The sequence below is a fragment of the Sphaeramia orbicularis genome, chromosome 9, assembly GCF_902148855.1.
Source record: "Sphaeramia orbicularis chromosome 9, fSphaOr1.1, whole genome shotgun sequence".
In the NCBI taxonomy this organism is placed as follows: Eukaryota; Metazoa; Chordata; class Actinopteri; order Kurtiformes; family Apogonidae; genus Sphaeramia; species Sphaeramia orbicularis.
In genome coordinates, this window is record NC_043965.1 from 20,991,746 (window position 1) to 21,010,275 (window position 18,530).

Genomic DNA, 18,530 nt, shown 5'->3' on the forward strand with positions numbered 1-18,530 from the left:
CACAAGTTGGTAGGGAATTTTCCAAGCAGCAAACTTTGATGCAAAATGTCCATCAATGTACATCATCATTTAAGTCAGTCAGTCAGTTAACTACACTCTTTGGACTTCTCAGGTGTCTCCAGTTGATGGTCGCAGCCGTTTACCCACCCCGTCCCCAGAGGCCCCTCCTCACGTTGTCCACTTCTCAGTCCGTCCTCACCACACCACTGCAGCAAACACAACCACCTCTGGTGCAGCTTCAGACTCGTCAGACTCAGAGTACAGCTCTAACACAACAGTGTCTGGTGTCAGCCAAGAGCTGCACTACAATTCAAACAGGGGACCAGCAGAGGAGCAGCAACAGTACCACCTCCAAGCCAGAAGGGGCAGAGCTGTAAGGACAGAAGAGGAAAGGAGAGCAGGATCAGGGTACAGGACTTCAGCCAGACAGCCTGACCCTCCAGCTTATACTGTATCCTCGGTAAGAAAGCAATCCCCATTGAGCTGCATGTGTGATTCTCCAACAGCAGTTTTTCTTTGACTTATTATATTACATAAATACATTTCTTGTTGTTCTGCTCCACAGTCTGTCCCCTCTCAGGGTTGTGACTCAGGGCCCCACACTGGGGCTACTCAGCGCAACAGCAACAGGGACCGCAAAAGCCAGTTGCACTGGCAGGCCCCACCCCCAGCCCATCCGCGCATGGACGCTTTTGAAACTGCTACTGAGGCTGGGGGCCATTATGGCTCACATAGCCATAGAGAACATTCAGCAGGCCCCAGAGCCCGCCCTTCCCACAATCCTCAGCCTAATCATAACCTCCTGCACCACCCCAACCCTACACCGTATTGCCAACCAATCACCACGGTAACTGCGTCGGCCTCTGTCACCGTCGCTGTCCACCCAGCTCCCTTGCCCACTCAGAGCCCTTCAGCATCCTCTTACCCAGGATACACTGCAACAGACAGTTACTGTTCAACAGGGCCAGAGGAGGCAGAACCTGCTTTCCAGGACCCACATGTGCCACAGGACACCCACATGGGGGCCAGAGGGGCCAAGGTGGAGTCCATGGAGCTCCAGGATTTGGAGTTTGAGGCAGTTGAGATCAACAGTGGCAGGCGGGCTAGCTGAGGTGAGTGTTCGGATAGTTCAACAGATCATTATGTCAAGTGTTTTTTACACAGTTAGAAAATCTGCCTTATTTTATACTGAAAATGCATTGTCTTCATTTATTTCCAGTTATGGTGAAAGAACTTACAACGGCCAAAGATGGACTCCTCTGTATTACCAAGCAGCTGACCAGGCCTGGCCCAGCCCAGCCCAGCCCGACTTGCAGCCTGACTCTTAAGTGGCAAGAAAATGCCAGTGTTGTCGTCATGGTGCTCATTCTTACTGTAACCCTGTTGTCTTAGATATTTCTATCTATATTTAAAAGATGTACACATATGTAAATATGAACAAAAAGTAGCTATAATTTTAGGAGCTGTACAACTCCTCATGTTAACAGACTGGGGCTGCCATTTTATATGGTGTGAGTGTGTGTGTGTGCATGCATGTGTGTTTTTGTATGTGTGTGTGTGAGGGAGAAAGTGAGATTGATATCTGATTACTGTTCACTCATCTGTGGATCTGTGCCATTTGAAAGCTTCATCCTAGACAAAAATACCTGTCAGCATTTACTGTTGCTGCTCAAAATATTTTTAAATAATATACATTTATAACTCTATGCAAATGTTTTTTTAAACAAAAGAAGTCATCTGTCACCACGTGTATATATACATACAAATAAATGTGTGTGCGTGTGTCTGTGTGTATATATATATATATATATGTATATATACATATATATATATATATATATAAATATATATATATATATATATATATATATATATATATAAATGTGTGTGTATGTGTGTGTAAGAGTCGTTGTGTTTAGAGCTGTATGATGTGAAACGGCTCCAGTAATTTTCTGGCTTATACATCAAATGCATCCTCAGAACAGGCTAACATCGACACTCATTTAAATATGAGGGAACTGTTAGAATGATCAAACAGGGCTATGGTATATATGTATATGTTTGTGCGTTTATGTGTGTGTGAATGTGTTTATTATTGTATAAAGGTACGCATGTTAAACTATTAATTTTTTATCACAAACCTGTGGTAGTTATGAATCAATTACTGTTAAACTCGACACGCTATGCGTGCTATTTAAGACGAGCAGATATGAAGACTTTTTTTTGTTTGTTATGATTATTTAGATTTTTAGTTTTTCGCCTCTGCATTGGAACCTGTTTCTGCTCTCAGCTTCGTATCACTGTCTGTTAGGCCTCTCTCTGGTTGTTTTTTACTGTACGAGGTTATGTATTGTTTAACCTTAGCAGGCTCAAACAGGTTCTACTCGGTGTACTGACATGAGTAGTAAACGCACCTCAATAACTCAATTTACCATTACAGGGACGATAACATTACTGATTCTGGAACAGGGTCAACATGGGGCACTAACTGCACCCAAAATGGCTGTGTGTATGGATAAGCTAAAGCTCAGACTGATACTGTACAACCCAATTCATCATGGCACTTGACTGCATTTCAACTGAATTCACAGGAATATTCCTCCTTAAGTAGCTCTTTATTTCTATAAGCTAGCCCATACAGCCTGCTAAGGGCTAAGCCCTATATGGCCTAACAATGTGCTCCATGTGTCACAATGTGTTTGTGTATATAAACCTCTGAGTGTGTGAGAGAGAGTTGAGTTTACTCCGTCTCTGCTTTTTGTAGTGACAACAGAGACAACTTGGACCCAATTTGGCATCCCCACTGACCTCAGTTTGTGAAATGCAAGTCCAAAACCTCAGGGGTCAAAGTACAAATTGCCCAGGACGCATTATTATGAGTGGCCAGTTAAAATCTGCATGAATGTGTTTATTTAACATGCATACCTGTATCCCCCAGCTACCAAACATTCTGATCCAGAACTGGGCCCCTTTCATTCTGTCTCTCCACCCATCCACACCTATGTTTTTGCCACCAACATTCTCACATCCTCTCAAACCCTTGTCACTCTTCCTACAAATCTGCAGACTTTCCTCCTGTCAAACCATGTTATGTCAGCTGCTTGCATGAAATAGGTTGTTCTGTTTGTTATTTGTTTTGTTTTCTCCCTATGTCACATTGGCAATAATGGAGAGAATCATAGCTGGCAACTATTTTATTCATTTTTAATGTTTTTTGTTTGTTTCGTTTTCAAGGTTCAATTGCGATATTTATATTTTTGTAATATAAAATGTGTTGTTTTTTTTCTTTCATTATTGTGATGCCAGTGGTTAACAAATGCAGGGATTTTTATGTCTATTGAAAAAACACTATTACAGTTTAATGTTTTTACATTAATGGAGTTTGATCTGTATAAAGTGCTTACTAATGTTAAATAGGAAAAAGAGTATATAACATTTTACATTACAGGTCTCATCATAGCTCTTAGAGGATTTTAAAAGGAAAAAAAAAAATCAGTGGTTCTTCCAGACTGCCACTTTGGTCTCGGTTGGCTTGGATGTATGCTGTTTTCAGTTACAAAGATAAATGTATGCCATATAATTTATTTATATGAAAATTTATTTTTGTAGTGTACATAGTAGTGGTCAAGGTATTTGACAGAAGTATATTTTTAAAGAGTTTATATGTAATGATATACCATAACAGAAAAAACCTAAAGGTGCACACTTTCATTGCTAACTGTCTAATGAGACAACATTGACACCTCCCCTTCAGTATTATTTTCAGATCATTGGAGAGAGAAGTCAGAAAGCTGTTTCTATGGATTTGTCAAAGGCTAGCCATGAAAGTAGAAAATTGTACTAGCTCTCTAAATATTAATGTTCAAACACTGATAGAATTCTAACAAATAAAGAATTATAACTTATTTGTCTCTTTGTTCATAACTTTAATAAATGGACTCTTGAAAAATATTGCTTTGGTTTGACTTTGGTGTAATAATCTTCGCACGCATCTTCTACATCTTTCACAAAGCCGGTCTTAAGTGAACTGGGGTTTGCATAGTGACAGGCACTACAAACATCACCTCCATGCAAGTCAAAACATTTCTGGTATTCCCTATTAAGAAGAGCTACAGGTAAACATGACCTCCCAGGCTTCCTTCCCTCCACCCACTTCCCTGCATTCCCTCCCTCCCTCCTCCCTCCTCCCTCCTCCCTCCTTCCCTCGGTCCTGTCCTGCAGTGTAACTCTGGCATCTGGTCTGGAGCCCTGCAGCCCTCCCTAACAGCCCACCCAGCTCCGCCCCTGCACCCCCTACCTCCACTCCCTGTTCCTTATGATTTTGATTGACAGCTTTATAGACTGCAAGGAAATTGGTTGTAGTTACAATACAGCTGGCCTGTTCGGAGTAATGAAAAAGGGCATGTGGCCTTGAGCTTGCAGCACTGATGGTGAGAGAAGGAGCATGCTTTGTCAACTGCATGGGTGGCAGATATTTATTCTTATAAGACAGCTTCAAACTTGCCTTGAGCTCACATTTAAAGCCTTGTCTTGAGAATATAATTAAACTATTTGCTGCATAACATTGGTTTAAAGTAAATATTTGTTTTATTAATCTGGAGCTCCAACTGTTGTTGCTCTAAGTACAAATAGAGGATCAGTTTTCCTGTGGATAATGTTGATATAAATCCTGAGACTGGGGAACTCACTGACCTTAGATCAGTGGTTTGAGGCAGGCTGTATCCATGTCATTATCTTTTAAAGCCAATAAAGGCACACTACTCTGCAGCATTTTGTCCAACCACTGCAAAGAGCCAGGCTGACATCTTACAAATGACAGGGTGTGTTTGGAAAGCTGGGTGGGAGTGTGGTGTGTCACATTTTGAACTTTTCTAACTTGAGTTGACAGTTTTAGTCTTTGGCTAAATGAAAACACAGAGCAAAGGTAAAGACTGTTTCAGGTGGTGTTCATGAAGATTGCATTTGTTAGTGGTTTTTTTAATGTGGCAGCCAGAAACCAAATTAAATCACTTTTATTGGTTTGAATGAGGAACCTAAGGGCAGTGTTGAATTGTAATTATCAACATCTAATAGCTGTGTTACACAATTAAATATCTAACTGAATGTAATTATAATCAGTCACCGAGAAAAAAATAAGTAATTTTAATACAAAAGCTCACCAAAATTTTGTTAATTAAAGACTTTAGACACATATTTAAAAGTTTATCCTACTGAGACTCAAGGAGTAAAATTTTGGACTTTTTTAGATTAAATAATTGCCTTGTTTGGAAACAATATGATGCAACAGTTTTTTCCAGATTTATTTATTTATTATGGAATGTCCTTTACAGTGGACAGCACTGGCAGTGTGAAACTTTGTGCAACTCTTGTCCACTACAAAGGACAAAAATGCATTGCTGGATTTAAAGAGGATATTTAGAATATCATCGGAAATGAACACTTTCAAGAATCCTACATTTAGCAATATTTTCATTCTGAAACTAGAGAACACTTCTAACACTACACAGTGTTGTTTTAAATGTGTTTCAGGACTTTAACCTTGTAAGACCCAGGAAATGTCAGCAAAGTACAAGCTTTTTTTGTTTTTTATTAAATAAGTGCCTATATTGGAAACATCATGACACAAGTTTTTTCAGATGCAGTTTTAAAAATTTTTATGGAATGGCCTTTGTGGTGGATAGTTTTTGTTTTTTGTTTTTTGTTTTGTATAAAGTTGTGAAACTCTTGTCCACAAATGTGGACAGTGGGTCTTAGGAGGTTAAGTTTCCTTGCCCAGGTTAAATGTCATCAGATCTATTAACTTACATTAAATTGATGAAATAAATGAAATAGTTCATTTGATTTACCAGTTTCAAAATCTTCCTAACATGGTCTGAAGTAAGGTTATGCACAAATATTCAATTCGACAGCTACTCAAAATGGTGACATCTTTCTTCTATTAACTTTTAATTGTATTTATGACATTTATGATTTATTTCATAGAGACATAGAATTGATATTTATGCAACTGATTCTGCCTGGGTGCTGCATATCTTAAGTCTGAAGGTATGCAAAAAAAAAAAAAAAGTAACCCAAAATACATTGTTTTATCAGTAAAAGGCACCGCTATTAATGTAAGACTTGAAAAGCAACCTCTGTTTTCTCAATAGGCATTTCTCCAATACACTAGTGGATAACAGTGTGTGAAGAATTGGTAAAAGGTTGCATATCTGTGACCACCCCATGGTTGTTTGGAGGTGACATGGTTCATTGAGTTCTAATGTTGTTAAGGTCCCTCTTACCAGCACTCCCCTCATCTGCTGCAGGACCCCAGGTCACCAAACCAACCCAACACAACCCCCAACACAACCCCCACCACCTCCCCCTGGCCCTGTCTTCCCCTTTAGCCCCCCTCACCTCTAGCCTCCTCACAACCACATATGCACACATTCAAAGAGATGTACACACACACACACACACACACACACACACACACACACACACACTTGCCCTCGGACATCAAACTACACATATTGTGAAGAGTACCTCATTCAAGCTAACAAGCTCCAGGTTGTTAATGAATGAGTGTTTCCTGTACCTGTCCTCTCAGCCAAGGAGTGAGTAAAGGAGGGGGGATAGAGTGGGGAAGAAAGAGGAAGAGAGAGGGGGCAATTACCAAGCTTCTTCTCTCCTGGACTAATGGACTGTTCAGCTGTGGCTCTCTGCCCAGACTAGGTGACAATGGAGCGGATACATACCTTACAGCAAAGCTTTTTTTTTTCTCCAATCTTCCGTTATTCATTCATCCCTTTTCTATCTCTGTTGTTTTTTGATGTTTACTTACCTTAATCCTACATGTGCAAAGAGTATTATGTAAAGGAAATTATTGATTCCTCTGCTCCAGTCCTTCTTTTCCATCCATCTCCTTCCCTCCCTCCCTCTCTCTCTCCCTCCCTCTCCCGCTTTTCCATCCCTCACTCGTTCCCTGAAAGGCTTGTCCATCATCACCTGCCGGCAGAGCTAAACCCTCTAAGTGTATACTCTCTTCTACAAGAATGATTGCTCTGTTGACATGGCTGCATGGGACACACACATACACACACATGCTCTACTGCCAGATCGAGGCCAGATTTACACATTCTTTATAAAAAAAAATAGACTTTAAGAATAAATCTGCAGGAAGCATCACATAGTGTGTTGATACAACTCCAGATCAAGACGAATAGGGGTTTTACTCCTGAGGCCTCACAGACACCTTGAAAACCATTCAACTTTAGACCTGTCTTTGTGCTGATGTGTGTGTATGTGTGTGTGTGTATATGTGTGTGTATGCGACAATATACATATGAACAAGCGTTGTTTGTCAGACTGAAATCAAAGCTTCCAAATGGCAAACCTGAGTGACAACAATATGTTATATACTTTTAGCTCTATTTCCTGTACTTTGTATTTTACTTTTTAAATTCCCTGTGAAACTACAAGTCAACACTTTTACGTGTCTGCGTAAAGATTAAACAAGCAGAAAGAGAGAGGATTTTAAGGTGTTGTTAAAGTTTGGACATAGCTTTACTGTTTCTGCTTCTGGTCTCTATGGTCAGTGAAGCAAAGTGTCTGCTTTCTATAACTTTATGTTCAGGTATGGATGTATTTTTGAAGATGAAAAACAGACATGCAAATGGAAATAAACTGCATACCAGGTTGTGGCATAAAAAATTTCAGATCTGGCTATTTCTTAGAGAAAATATTAAATGATTCCAGGAAAAATAAAAAAAATAAAATAAAAAATAAGAGCACTTGGCATGTTTCTAGAGAGGCACTAACATTATAACAGAGATTATTTCTATTCTGTTCACTCAGTGATTTCAATGTGGGTGGCTTTGGGTGGGTTTTGGTGCTGGTGTTCAGTCCCACCCAGGGACCCGTTTTACTTGGCCGGCTGTTTTATCTCCCCCAGATGCAGTCCGTTCTCCCTCAAAGACCGATCCAGAAGAATGTGAGGTTCAAGTCCCCGGTCATCAGACTTACATAAGCCCAGTGTTAAAATGCAGCGCTGCAGTCTGTAGTGGTTGAATAACAAGAAAATAGCCCTTATGAGAATGACATGTGAGAAATATGCTCAGTATGTGGAGCCGTGTGACCTGTTGGAAAGATTGGAGGTGCACAATATCTGGATGCAAATTCAGAGTCTACATCTGTGCTGGATTTGTCAATCTTCTTTTTCTTTTTCTGTCTTTTTGGGTTACCCAAGTTATTTCTGAAATGAAACTTCCACACAGACAGAAACATTAAACAAATGTGCATTGACTTGCATCCACTGTGTACATTTGTGCTTTTCCTGCATGATTGCTAAGATCCTCTACTTTTTTTTATATTAAATACTTCTCTTTTACAACGAAATGAATTTGTACCATTTGGAATCATAAATGTTTTTTTTTTTGTTTTTTTTTTTATAGCTATGCATTCTCTTATTAATACATAACACGTGTTTCTAAACAAGCCATTGTTGAGCACATTTTTACACACCACTACAGCTCTCCAGGGATCCTTCGAAAGAAAGGAGAGAAGACTCCAGAGAGGGCTTTATAGAAGTCCAAGACAGTGAGAGAACCACGTCCACTTCTTAGAACAGCTGACATGATTCACTATGCATTCAGCAGGGTTGAAAGGCTTCTGCTGCAGGAGACGTCCTCCTACAGAGCCAAAGATTCTATCTCTCTCACAGTCTGCAATAAAAACTTCCAGAAATTTGCCAAGGTTATTACGACTTGTGACTGTTTTCGCTGCATTCAGACAACATTCTACACTAGATCCTGATGTTCAATCATTTGTAGTATTTTCCCCCAACTTTCACTGCCTCGTATATCTCCTGGTACGGGGCTACATTCAGACCTCACTACTCCAGCTTGAGACTGAAGGCCTGAAACAAACACCACATGAAATTGACTTTGCCGCAGATGGATGGAAAAAAGTGAATAAGAAAGTGTAACGTTAAAGGTGTAACAGTGAAAAAGTTGTGGAGAAGAGGCAGAAAACAGATTTGGAGAAAGACAGATGGAAAATTGAGGGAGGAAAAGAGTGAGGAGGGGGCTAGAGGATGGTTGATGGTGGCTGGGAGTAGCCGTATGAGAGTAATTATAATGACTGATGTTGTTTACTCCCATTTCCCCTCGCATCATTTATTCTGTGGAGGTGGAAAACCCACCCACTCTTTCTTTGCGTTACAGATGAGTGCTACAGAGTCATGCCAAGCCATGTCATAATCTCTCCTCTTCCGCTAATACTGGAAGTATTTATCCTACGTTCGGCTTCTTCTCCTTCTATTTCTTTCACTGACATCTTTCTTTGTGTGTTTCTTTTCACTTTCCGTTTGCCTTTGTCTCTGTTCGTCTCCCTCTCAGCTCCTTCTCTCCATCCTTTTGTTTTCATTAATGGTGTGTTGATGCGGTTGTGTGTGACTGCCGTGATTGGGCGTAGCACATGTAAGATGTTAGCGTGATGTATGGCTGTTTACACTGAAGTTGACAAACTGAGGTTGGACACTGTCATCCTTTCTTCCTTTTGTTTAATTCTGTCCCGGTGCCATGCAAATACACACACATGCACATTTATAGACACACACCAGATGAATGCACACCATCCACCTCTTTGTTTGGATTGTGGTGTTTGCCCTTTGCCGAAAACAGACAACAATGTATGGAAACAGATGTGTCATCTTAGGATGCAAAGGGGTGCAGAGAGAAGACAGACAGAAACCAACAGCTAAATATTTTCATGTGTGTCTGGGAGTGTTGAGTGAATACTTAACTCTACTAAAGCCAAACAAAACTGGAGCATATGATTTCACATGTCTCTAACACTTTTCTAACAGTCCCTGTAGTTACCAGGAGGTAGGTTATAAAGTGAGGGTCATAAATGAAAGAATAGTCGTAGAGATTATTAAAAGTACAGTAAAGTTGAGGAGGGTCTTTCCTTGGTGATGATAGTCAACACTTCGGAATGTACTAATGATCTGAACATTCAAAGAGGAGAGGAGAGGAGAGGAGAGGAGAGGAGAGGAGAGGAGAGGAGAGGAGAGGAGAGGAGAGGAGAGGAGAGGAGAGGAGAGGAGAGGAGAGGAGAGGAGAGGAGAGGAGAGGAGAGGAGAGGAGAGGAGAGAGGAGATTTTCACTTTTTTTTTTTCTTCCTTCCATCTGTGCTTATTGATTCTGGCACCATGACAGATGCCTAATGAGGAACAGGGCTGGAGGAGAGCTTTGAGGACCCCAGAGGGAGGCTCACTCTGAATCAACACACAGACATATGCACAAAAAATATACATACTGATATGAGCACAGACACACACTCAAGCCTGACGTGAACGCATAAAGACGAGCTTGTATACTATTCACAGACAGAGAGGATGATAAAGTACTAGAGGCTGATTTTCACTAACACTGACCTCCGCTGTTAGCGGAGCGCTCGAAAATGTGTCTTTTTTTTTTCAGATGTTAATGAAGGAAAACTTAGTTAAATATAACTGGCAAGATGGCATTGTAAGGGTTTAAAAATACATATGCAGAGTGAAAGTTATATATAGTCATTTAAAAGACATTATATCAAAAAAATCCTAAAACTTTTGTCATGACAGGTAAATAGAGGATGAAAGGGAGGAAGTTACATACACACACATATGGTTTTATTTTCTCAGCTTACACTCATCAGCTCTTCACTACCACAGATTAGGACCTACACATGCAGGAGGAAGTATCTAAATAGCAATACCATAATGTAAAAAAACTCTGTTGCAAAAATCCTGCATTAAAAACCTTACAGCACTAAAAGTTCAAAATTCTTAGCATCAAGATATATTTTCTATATGTCATCTATCTTTGATCTAAAATGTTTGATTGTTAAAATCTGAACCATTTATTATATCAATACATTGAAATAATTCTGGTAAAATGCAGTTTCTTAGCTTTTCAATTGGCTCAGATATGGCTTATTTGGATGTTCAGAGGCTCTGTGAACATGGAAACACTGTTACATTGATTCACCATTAAATCCATGTAGTCTGACAAATGACAGCGGTTGCCAACATTTCAATTTATGTTCCGTTAATGATATATTTTGTTTTTCTGAGTTTTGGTAGAAGAACCTTTCTTGAACATTTGAAGATTTTATCAACATCTCCATCAATAGTAGATTAAAGTTTGGGGGAAAATACCTGATTTTAGTGGAAAAATGCAAAATGCAAAGGATAATATTATAATAAATGGTGATAGATAAAGGACAAAGGGTTAAGTATAGAGAAAGAGATTTACTTGAAAGTCATCACATAAGTAGTTGTAGGTTTTTAAGGGTTAAGTATCAGAGCCCATTTAGGTATGATATACAGCCAGGTGACAACTTGAAGACCCTGGTGCTAAAAGTACTGAAATCCCATTTTTGGACAATTCAAGTTGAGCATATAAACATGTTGTATTTGTTTAACTAAGTCCACCCTATAAATATTTTTAACAGACTTTTTTGTGACTTCAGTATTTTTTGCACCAGGGTCTTCAATTCAAGGAAAAAAACAACATAAAGTAATGTACGCTGTTTAGGTGATTTGATTTATGGCATTGATTCATTGAACTCTATTGGAGGGATGAAAAACCTTTCAAAAAGTTTTTCCTCATCTGTGTTTTGGTGGTAGTGTTATCTAACATACCAGTCCAAAATCTGCCATAGGTGTACAAATGGGTTGAGATCTGGTGACTGTGAGGGCCATTACATCATTACCATATTCATCAAAATGTTAAATTAGTGTTTTATGGGTGAAGATAAGATAAGATAAGATAAGATAAGATAAGATAAGATAAGATAAGATAAGATAAGATAAGATAAGATAAGATAAGATATTCCTTTACTGATCCCACAATGGGGAAATTCACAGTGTTTTCAGCAGCAAAACATACACATTAACATACACATACATGTAAAACAAAGTCATATAAATTCAAATAAAAAAAAAAAAGTGTTTAAAAAGTGTTTAAAAGGAGTGTGCAAATACGGTTGATATGACTGTAGTGCAAAAAATATATAAATACGGATTTGAATATATACAGAAGGTAATAGCATCAAAGTTTTTTCCTTTAATTTGTCACTCACAATATATATGTATGTGTTTCTCTTGCTTTTTTTGCTGATACTTTTTTTTCACACAGTCCTCATCTGTAAATAGCCTCCACATGCATAGTTGTGCTAATGGCCAGGCCACACACTTACACACATACACTGTGTTTCCATCACTTGAAGGGGCCTTGCATTAACTTACATTCATTTCCTGGAAAGTTAACCCTAACCTTAACCGTAACCATTACCACAACATGCCTAAACCTTTCCTTCACTCTAACTTTAATGTCACCCCAATCTAACCCTGATCTTAAAACAAGCCTTAAACTGACACTGGGATTATTTTCACTGCACAGGCATGCATTTCATCCCCTAAATGGCCCTCATATATGACCGTGTTAGAAGCCTTTTGTCCCCATAACATAAATAATATTTGCCCACACATACATATAAGAAAGAAGAGTTCACACAATATATATCTTTGTGATGTTTGCTGGTAATTATTCACATATATGTATCAGTATTGCCATGATGAGCCACTCCTGACCCTTTAAATCAGGCCACTAACACACAGAGATATGCACATTAACAAACACACACACATTCAAACCTAAACAGAGTCATGATTGGGGTGGAAGCTGTCGGAGAGGGATTTTAGAGCAGGAAGTGTGTAATTATCATAGACAGAGGGGCAGATAGATGGATGTGTGTGTGTTTAGCACTCCCACTCAATTTCCCTGCAATCTGCTGGACTAATAGAAAGCAGGTGTGTATATATATGTGTATGTGTGTCTCTGTCCAGTGTATGTAATTGTATGAATTCACATATATGTGCAAGATACAGTATGTCACTGTAAAAACCTACACACTCCGGTATCTGGTACCAGGTTGCTCATTCAGAAATGAATGACTGACAGGGATATTTAGTTGCGGCCAAATCATTTCCATTTTCAGGTCAAGTGAAGTCCTTTGGGACCCAAATTAGCCAGAAGTGAATTGAACATTTGCAGCACATTAAAGTGTGTCTGATTTGTTGCACTTAAATTTGACAAACTAGTGTAAACTTAAAAAAAAAAAAAAAAAAAAGAGAGAGAGAGAGACCAAATTATTTTGTTTGCTCACAGCTAACAGTATTATTATTATTACTTACTTATTTGTAATTATTATTTTTAAATAATAATTTCTAGCAAATTTCTTGTGTTACCATGGTGTAAAGTAATGGTGTAAAGTAATGTAATGTATTTCCTTTTATTTCCTATAAAAAAATAAATAAATAAATGAAAAAAAAAAGCTCTGACGAAGGGGGTGAATTACAAGTTAGAGGTTAGACCTGACAGCTGTTTGAGGTTCATTGCCAATGATTTTCTAACTGACTGATTACAAATGCAGCATCTCAGCTGGTTCTCTTCTTACTTGTTGATTACCAGTAACCATCTGTAATCAGACAGAGCACTGGGTTAACCTGTGGAATAGACTCAAACACGACTACATGCACACATAGAATTAGAAACATCAGAAATATAAGTGTATAAAGCTCTAAAGTGTACTTAATGTCAAAAAACATCTGAGGAAATAAGCGTGTGTGTGTGTGTGTGTGTGTGTGTGTGTGTGCGTGTGTGTGTGTGTGTGTGTGTGTGTGTGTGTGTGTGTGTGTGTGTGTGTGTGTGGGCATGCATGTGTGTATGCCTATGCATGCAGTGCTGTTTCACATTGGTCACAGAACCTTTCTCGTTTTCGGAGACAATGCTCAGCTTCCTCTAAAAGCAATAAAGAAGCCTGCTTTAAAAATGCTTGGAATTGCCATGAAGAGTGCATCCTTGTGACTGTGTGTCAGATAAAAAAAAAAAAATGCATAAAATGTGCATTTGTATTGCTGTAAAGTTATTTAGGTGTATATACCAAAATGTGTCAGTCTTAATTATGTTATTTGTGTCTGTTTTATGGAAAGATGTTTTAACAGTGTAGAGTTGAAATGGAGAAAATGGTATAAATGGTATAAATTCCATTTGCCCCAGACAAGCTATGTAATATGGGTGCAGAATGACATTTTAACAATACAGGAATGTTTCAGTTACATGCTAAATCCAAAATTTACTTGGTTACTTGGGTCTTATGTTTGTATTTTCTAGTAAAATGGAAACGTTGATGGTTTACCCAAAATTGACACTATCTCAAATTTTAAAATCCTGAAAGTTAAGTTATAGAATATAATATGAAAATGGTGGCTAAGTGATTTTAATGAGTAAACACTGTAAACTAATATAAATATAAAGTATTCCATATTTTAATGAAGTTGTTGTCAGGCTTGTTTTGATGTGCTAAATTATGTACAAACTATATGGTCCTCTGATATATTTGGTGTGTTTATTACTATTTAGTTTACTTATTACTTACCATTACTTATTGTCCTGAAATGATTGAATTTTTTTTTTTTTTTTTTTTTTTTCATTTTTCTCATCAATTTGCTTATGAACTGAATATTGCCCTGAGGTTTTTCACTTATTCTTTGTTAGAAGTAAATAAATATATTTCCATAACTTTACAAAGCTCCAGTTTATACATAAGAAGATTCTTTAATGGAAAATCCGGGGGAGGTTCCATTAACTACAGCATATGCTCCGTTCTAATGTATCTAATGTGTGTGACAAAATCTTTTAAATTATAATATATTTATCCACATTTTTTCACCATAGGAAATATCCGTATCAAACGATATTGCCTGTAGTTTCACCTCCTCAAACAAATAACACAAACACACAATCACAAACCACACAAATGAACACAGGAAGCAGTGAAAAACAGCTCCTTTAAACTTTGTGTGAGGCATAAATCCATTTATGAGGCAGAGCTGGCCCCTGTCTGGAGACACCTCTGACAACTCTTCCTTTCTCTTCTGAAAAGTGCTTTTTCTTTCTCTGTTCTCTTTATCTCTGTGTTCTTTTCTTCCTCTCCTAACAGCCAGATATTCAGACTTAAACCCAAACGGATCTGAAGATTTTTAACAGCACATTCCTGTACTTTAATTTCAATGGCTGCTTCCTCCCCCTTCTATTGCTTCAGAAATCCAAACTGACACATGGACGTAAACATTTTTAATGATACTTCTAAGTGATGGAAGTGTACTCGATGGCTTCACTTTAAAATAGGAAAGAATTCAGAAGTTATACACATGGAACAAAATAAAATATAACTTTGGAGGACTTTGGAGTGTGACAACACATGGTTATTTAGTATTGTAACCAAATGTAGAACAAAGTATGTGTGTTTGTGGGTGCAGTTATATGTATGTTGAAAAATGCTGAGGAAAAAGTAGGTTTTCTGCACCAATTCCTGTACTTTGGGAACAAAACCAATTGAACATAAGGCTTAAAAGACAAAATTCATGCAAACAGAGCTTAACGTTGCTATCGCAGAAGTCATATTTTCCTCTTGTGGTATCCAACTCCACACACTTCCACGCAGTAGACCATGCCATCCTGCAGAGCTGCATCAGTGTGTGGTGAAATGAGACAGGCATCAGGTCACCTAGGGCCACAGAGGCAGGGCCAGGTTGGTAATGGGTTTGGTCTGGACTAGAACTAGTAATAGTATTGGTCTGGATCAGAACTGACAAATTTGTCAGCAGCTGTGCAGCAGCTCCTGGTCTCAGTGAGTCCAGGATAAGCTCCCGAGACTGATACTCAAGCTCTCCACCCTGCTCCATCTCTTTCTTTCCAAACCGCAAGGTCAAAAAACAATTATGCTTCAAAAATTAGTGATCACGCACTCTGCCTTTTCCTCCCAAATCTATTTAAGGTTCAGATTTTTTCACTGGGGTAGGGGATGAAAAACTGGTAATGACTTCCAGCATTACAGTTTGGTTAGAAAGAGGAATTCTGTTCTCCTCCTGTTGACGCAAATGATCCAGGATTGATGTCGACTCAAACTATCCATCAACTTGCAGTACTTCTTTGAAACAAAACTTGGCATCAGTGCTAGTGAAAGAAAATTTGAAGATTGATTTAAAATCAATAGTGTTTCGACACTGAATTAAGAGAATGTTGATACTGCCTCCCACCTACCAATATGCAGTTTGTGGCTGTGATCAGGTCTCGCCACCAAGAATGAAAGCATACATACACACAAGCAAATGCACATACGCAGACATATGGATAAGCCACTGCCTCGCTGCGTGACAACCCGTCTCTTGGCTCTGTAATAATCACAGAGTAGCAGTACAGTAAAAACACAGAAGTTTACACTACATTTCTTCTAGCATCCATGTGTGCCCATGCAAGCATGAGCAAAGCAACACACATGCACAGCCACAAGGACAAACACACACACACACACACACACACACACATACATAAACACACATACATACACAAAAAACATCAGTGTGTGGGTTTCCACTTTGGGCATCAAACCACACTCTCTCAAGTTTTTGCCGTGGTTTTTCTTTCCTTCTCTCTCGCTTTTTTGAGTATTGCCAGGGACCTTGTTCCAAACCCATATGCTGATGTTTTTACAAGCCTTAGACACACAAAGACACACACACAAGGAACACAGTGCACGTGAAGTGATCTAGCCCTGGTTGACCTACATGTTGGCCCAGGCTGGCAGCCAGGGTGGAGCATTATGATTTTACCTTCTTTCTTTACTGGACGTTTACTGAGAGAGACGTGAACATAAATATGTTACGTGAGAGTACTTTAATCAAGTGTCAAGAACTTTTCTGCATATTTGGATAAATGTGTATAATTAAGGTGAGTGTGTGTGCATTTCAATGCCAGGAATCCTTTTTTTTTTTTTTTTTCCCAGAACCCACATATACTAAATAAACAGCAATTTGAGGACCTAACAAGACAAAAAGGTTCAAATACTCACATAACAGGAAGAAAAAAGAGACTGGACACATTAATTTAATGAATTATTAAAACAGAATTGCATCCTACTCATTTTAAAATGGCATTAATACGGCATTGATTCCTGTTTTTATTTTTTATTAACCTAAACACATTAAAACAACATTTATGCCATATTTACTGATTATCTCTCTTTAAATCTTCTTAAAAAAAAAAAAGGTTACTGAAGAAAACAGTCAAATTTACTACATCAAAGAATCTGAGACATTTAGTACTGTCTGTTTTTACTAAATTTTCTGGGATATACTGTATGTTAAAAGGGAAAAAAAAGACAAAGCTCACAGACGTTTGCACACAGTTTCCATGTTGTATTTGGGAAGCAGGCCATGGGGAGTAAACTATGAATAGGGAAACATCACATGCACTGTCTGTCTGTCTCTCTTTTACACACACACCTGCATTCACACAGTTCCCATACAAATCCACAGGCATGGCTCTCTTACCACAGAAATTCTGTATAATGTCTTTATATTGACCCACCAGACCACTTTAAAAACATTCCTTATTGTCCAGACGGCACATCATCATTCATGCACACATCAGTCCATACCCTGGCTTAAACATGTCAATTCAGTGTTATTCAACTGGTGTACCTCATCTGACCACACACAGACACAGACACAAGCATTACATCCTTAAAAGGGAGATACAACCACATTTTTCACATGTAATCTCTTTCACATGCAGGCACCTTTACACACAGGAATGCACACACATATGCATACAAAAGCTCACACACCTATCATTACGTATGTTTAAACAATTGCTTCCTGGTGCAGTGTGCATGGGCTGGAGCCTCTGGGTGATTTGCAGGCCGGGAACCCCTCAAAGTTTGCTTTGAGTTCCAAAGGGACACAATCTGGGACCCCTGAATTCCTGGTCATGGTATGCACTTTACTTAACCTTCTGAAATGTATGCCTATGACACACGCATAAGCTCACACAGATGAAACTGTGCAGTGTGAGTTTGCACATACACAGAGTTGGTGTACAAAGAAAAAAAGGATTACACATTTTCAGACTGTATACACAGAATGCGCACAATCTGATAATTGTTCAAGCCATTCTCCATCTTTATCCAGCCCTGAAGCTGAGTGGATGACAGGATTATCTCAAAACAAGTTGAGTCGCACTGTTCTTTTAACATCCTGACAAACTGAAAACACACATGACCTTATATTATTATGATTTTAGATAGTAGATACTGATAACTGGACAGGTATTTAGACAGACAGACAGACAGACAGATAGACAGACAGACAGACAGACAGACAGACAGACAGATAGATAGATAGATAGATAGATAGATAGATAGATAGATAGATAGATAGATAGATAGATAGATAGATAGATAGATAGATAGATAGATAGATAGATAGATAGATAGATAGACTAATTCATATTGATCATATTTTTAATTAAGTATGGTTTTAAGCACACTACCTTTACTTGTGATATGACTTCAACACGGATATGTGAGGGACACATGAACTCCTATTCCACTACTGTTTCTTCCCTACCTATGTTTTCTGCCATACAACTCAATTTCCC

The 18,530-nt window shown here is 38.5% G+C and overlaps 1 protein-coding gene across 1 annotated transcript in view; it reads left to right on the top strand.

The window, feature by feature from the left end:
* The window catches only part of ptch1 (patched 1), a 50,841-nt gene extending 49,054 nt beyond the window's left edge, over window positions 1-1,787 (top strand). Inside the window, exons 22-24 of the mRNA XM_030143888.1 lie at window positions 113-460; window positions 566-1,112; window positions 1,220-1,787. Of these exons, the coding sequence (XP_029999748.1) occupies window positions 113-460; window positions 566-1,111 (894 nt within the window). The 3' untranslated portion in view covers window position 1,112; window positions 1,220-1,787. The remainder of the gene's footprint in view (window positions 1-112; window positions 461-565; window positions 1,113-1,219) is intronic.
* Window positions 1,788-18,530: the final 16,743 nt, after the last annotated feature.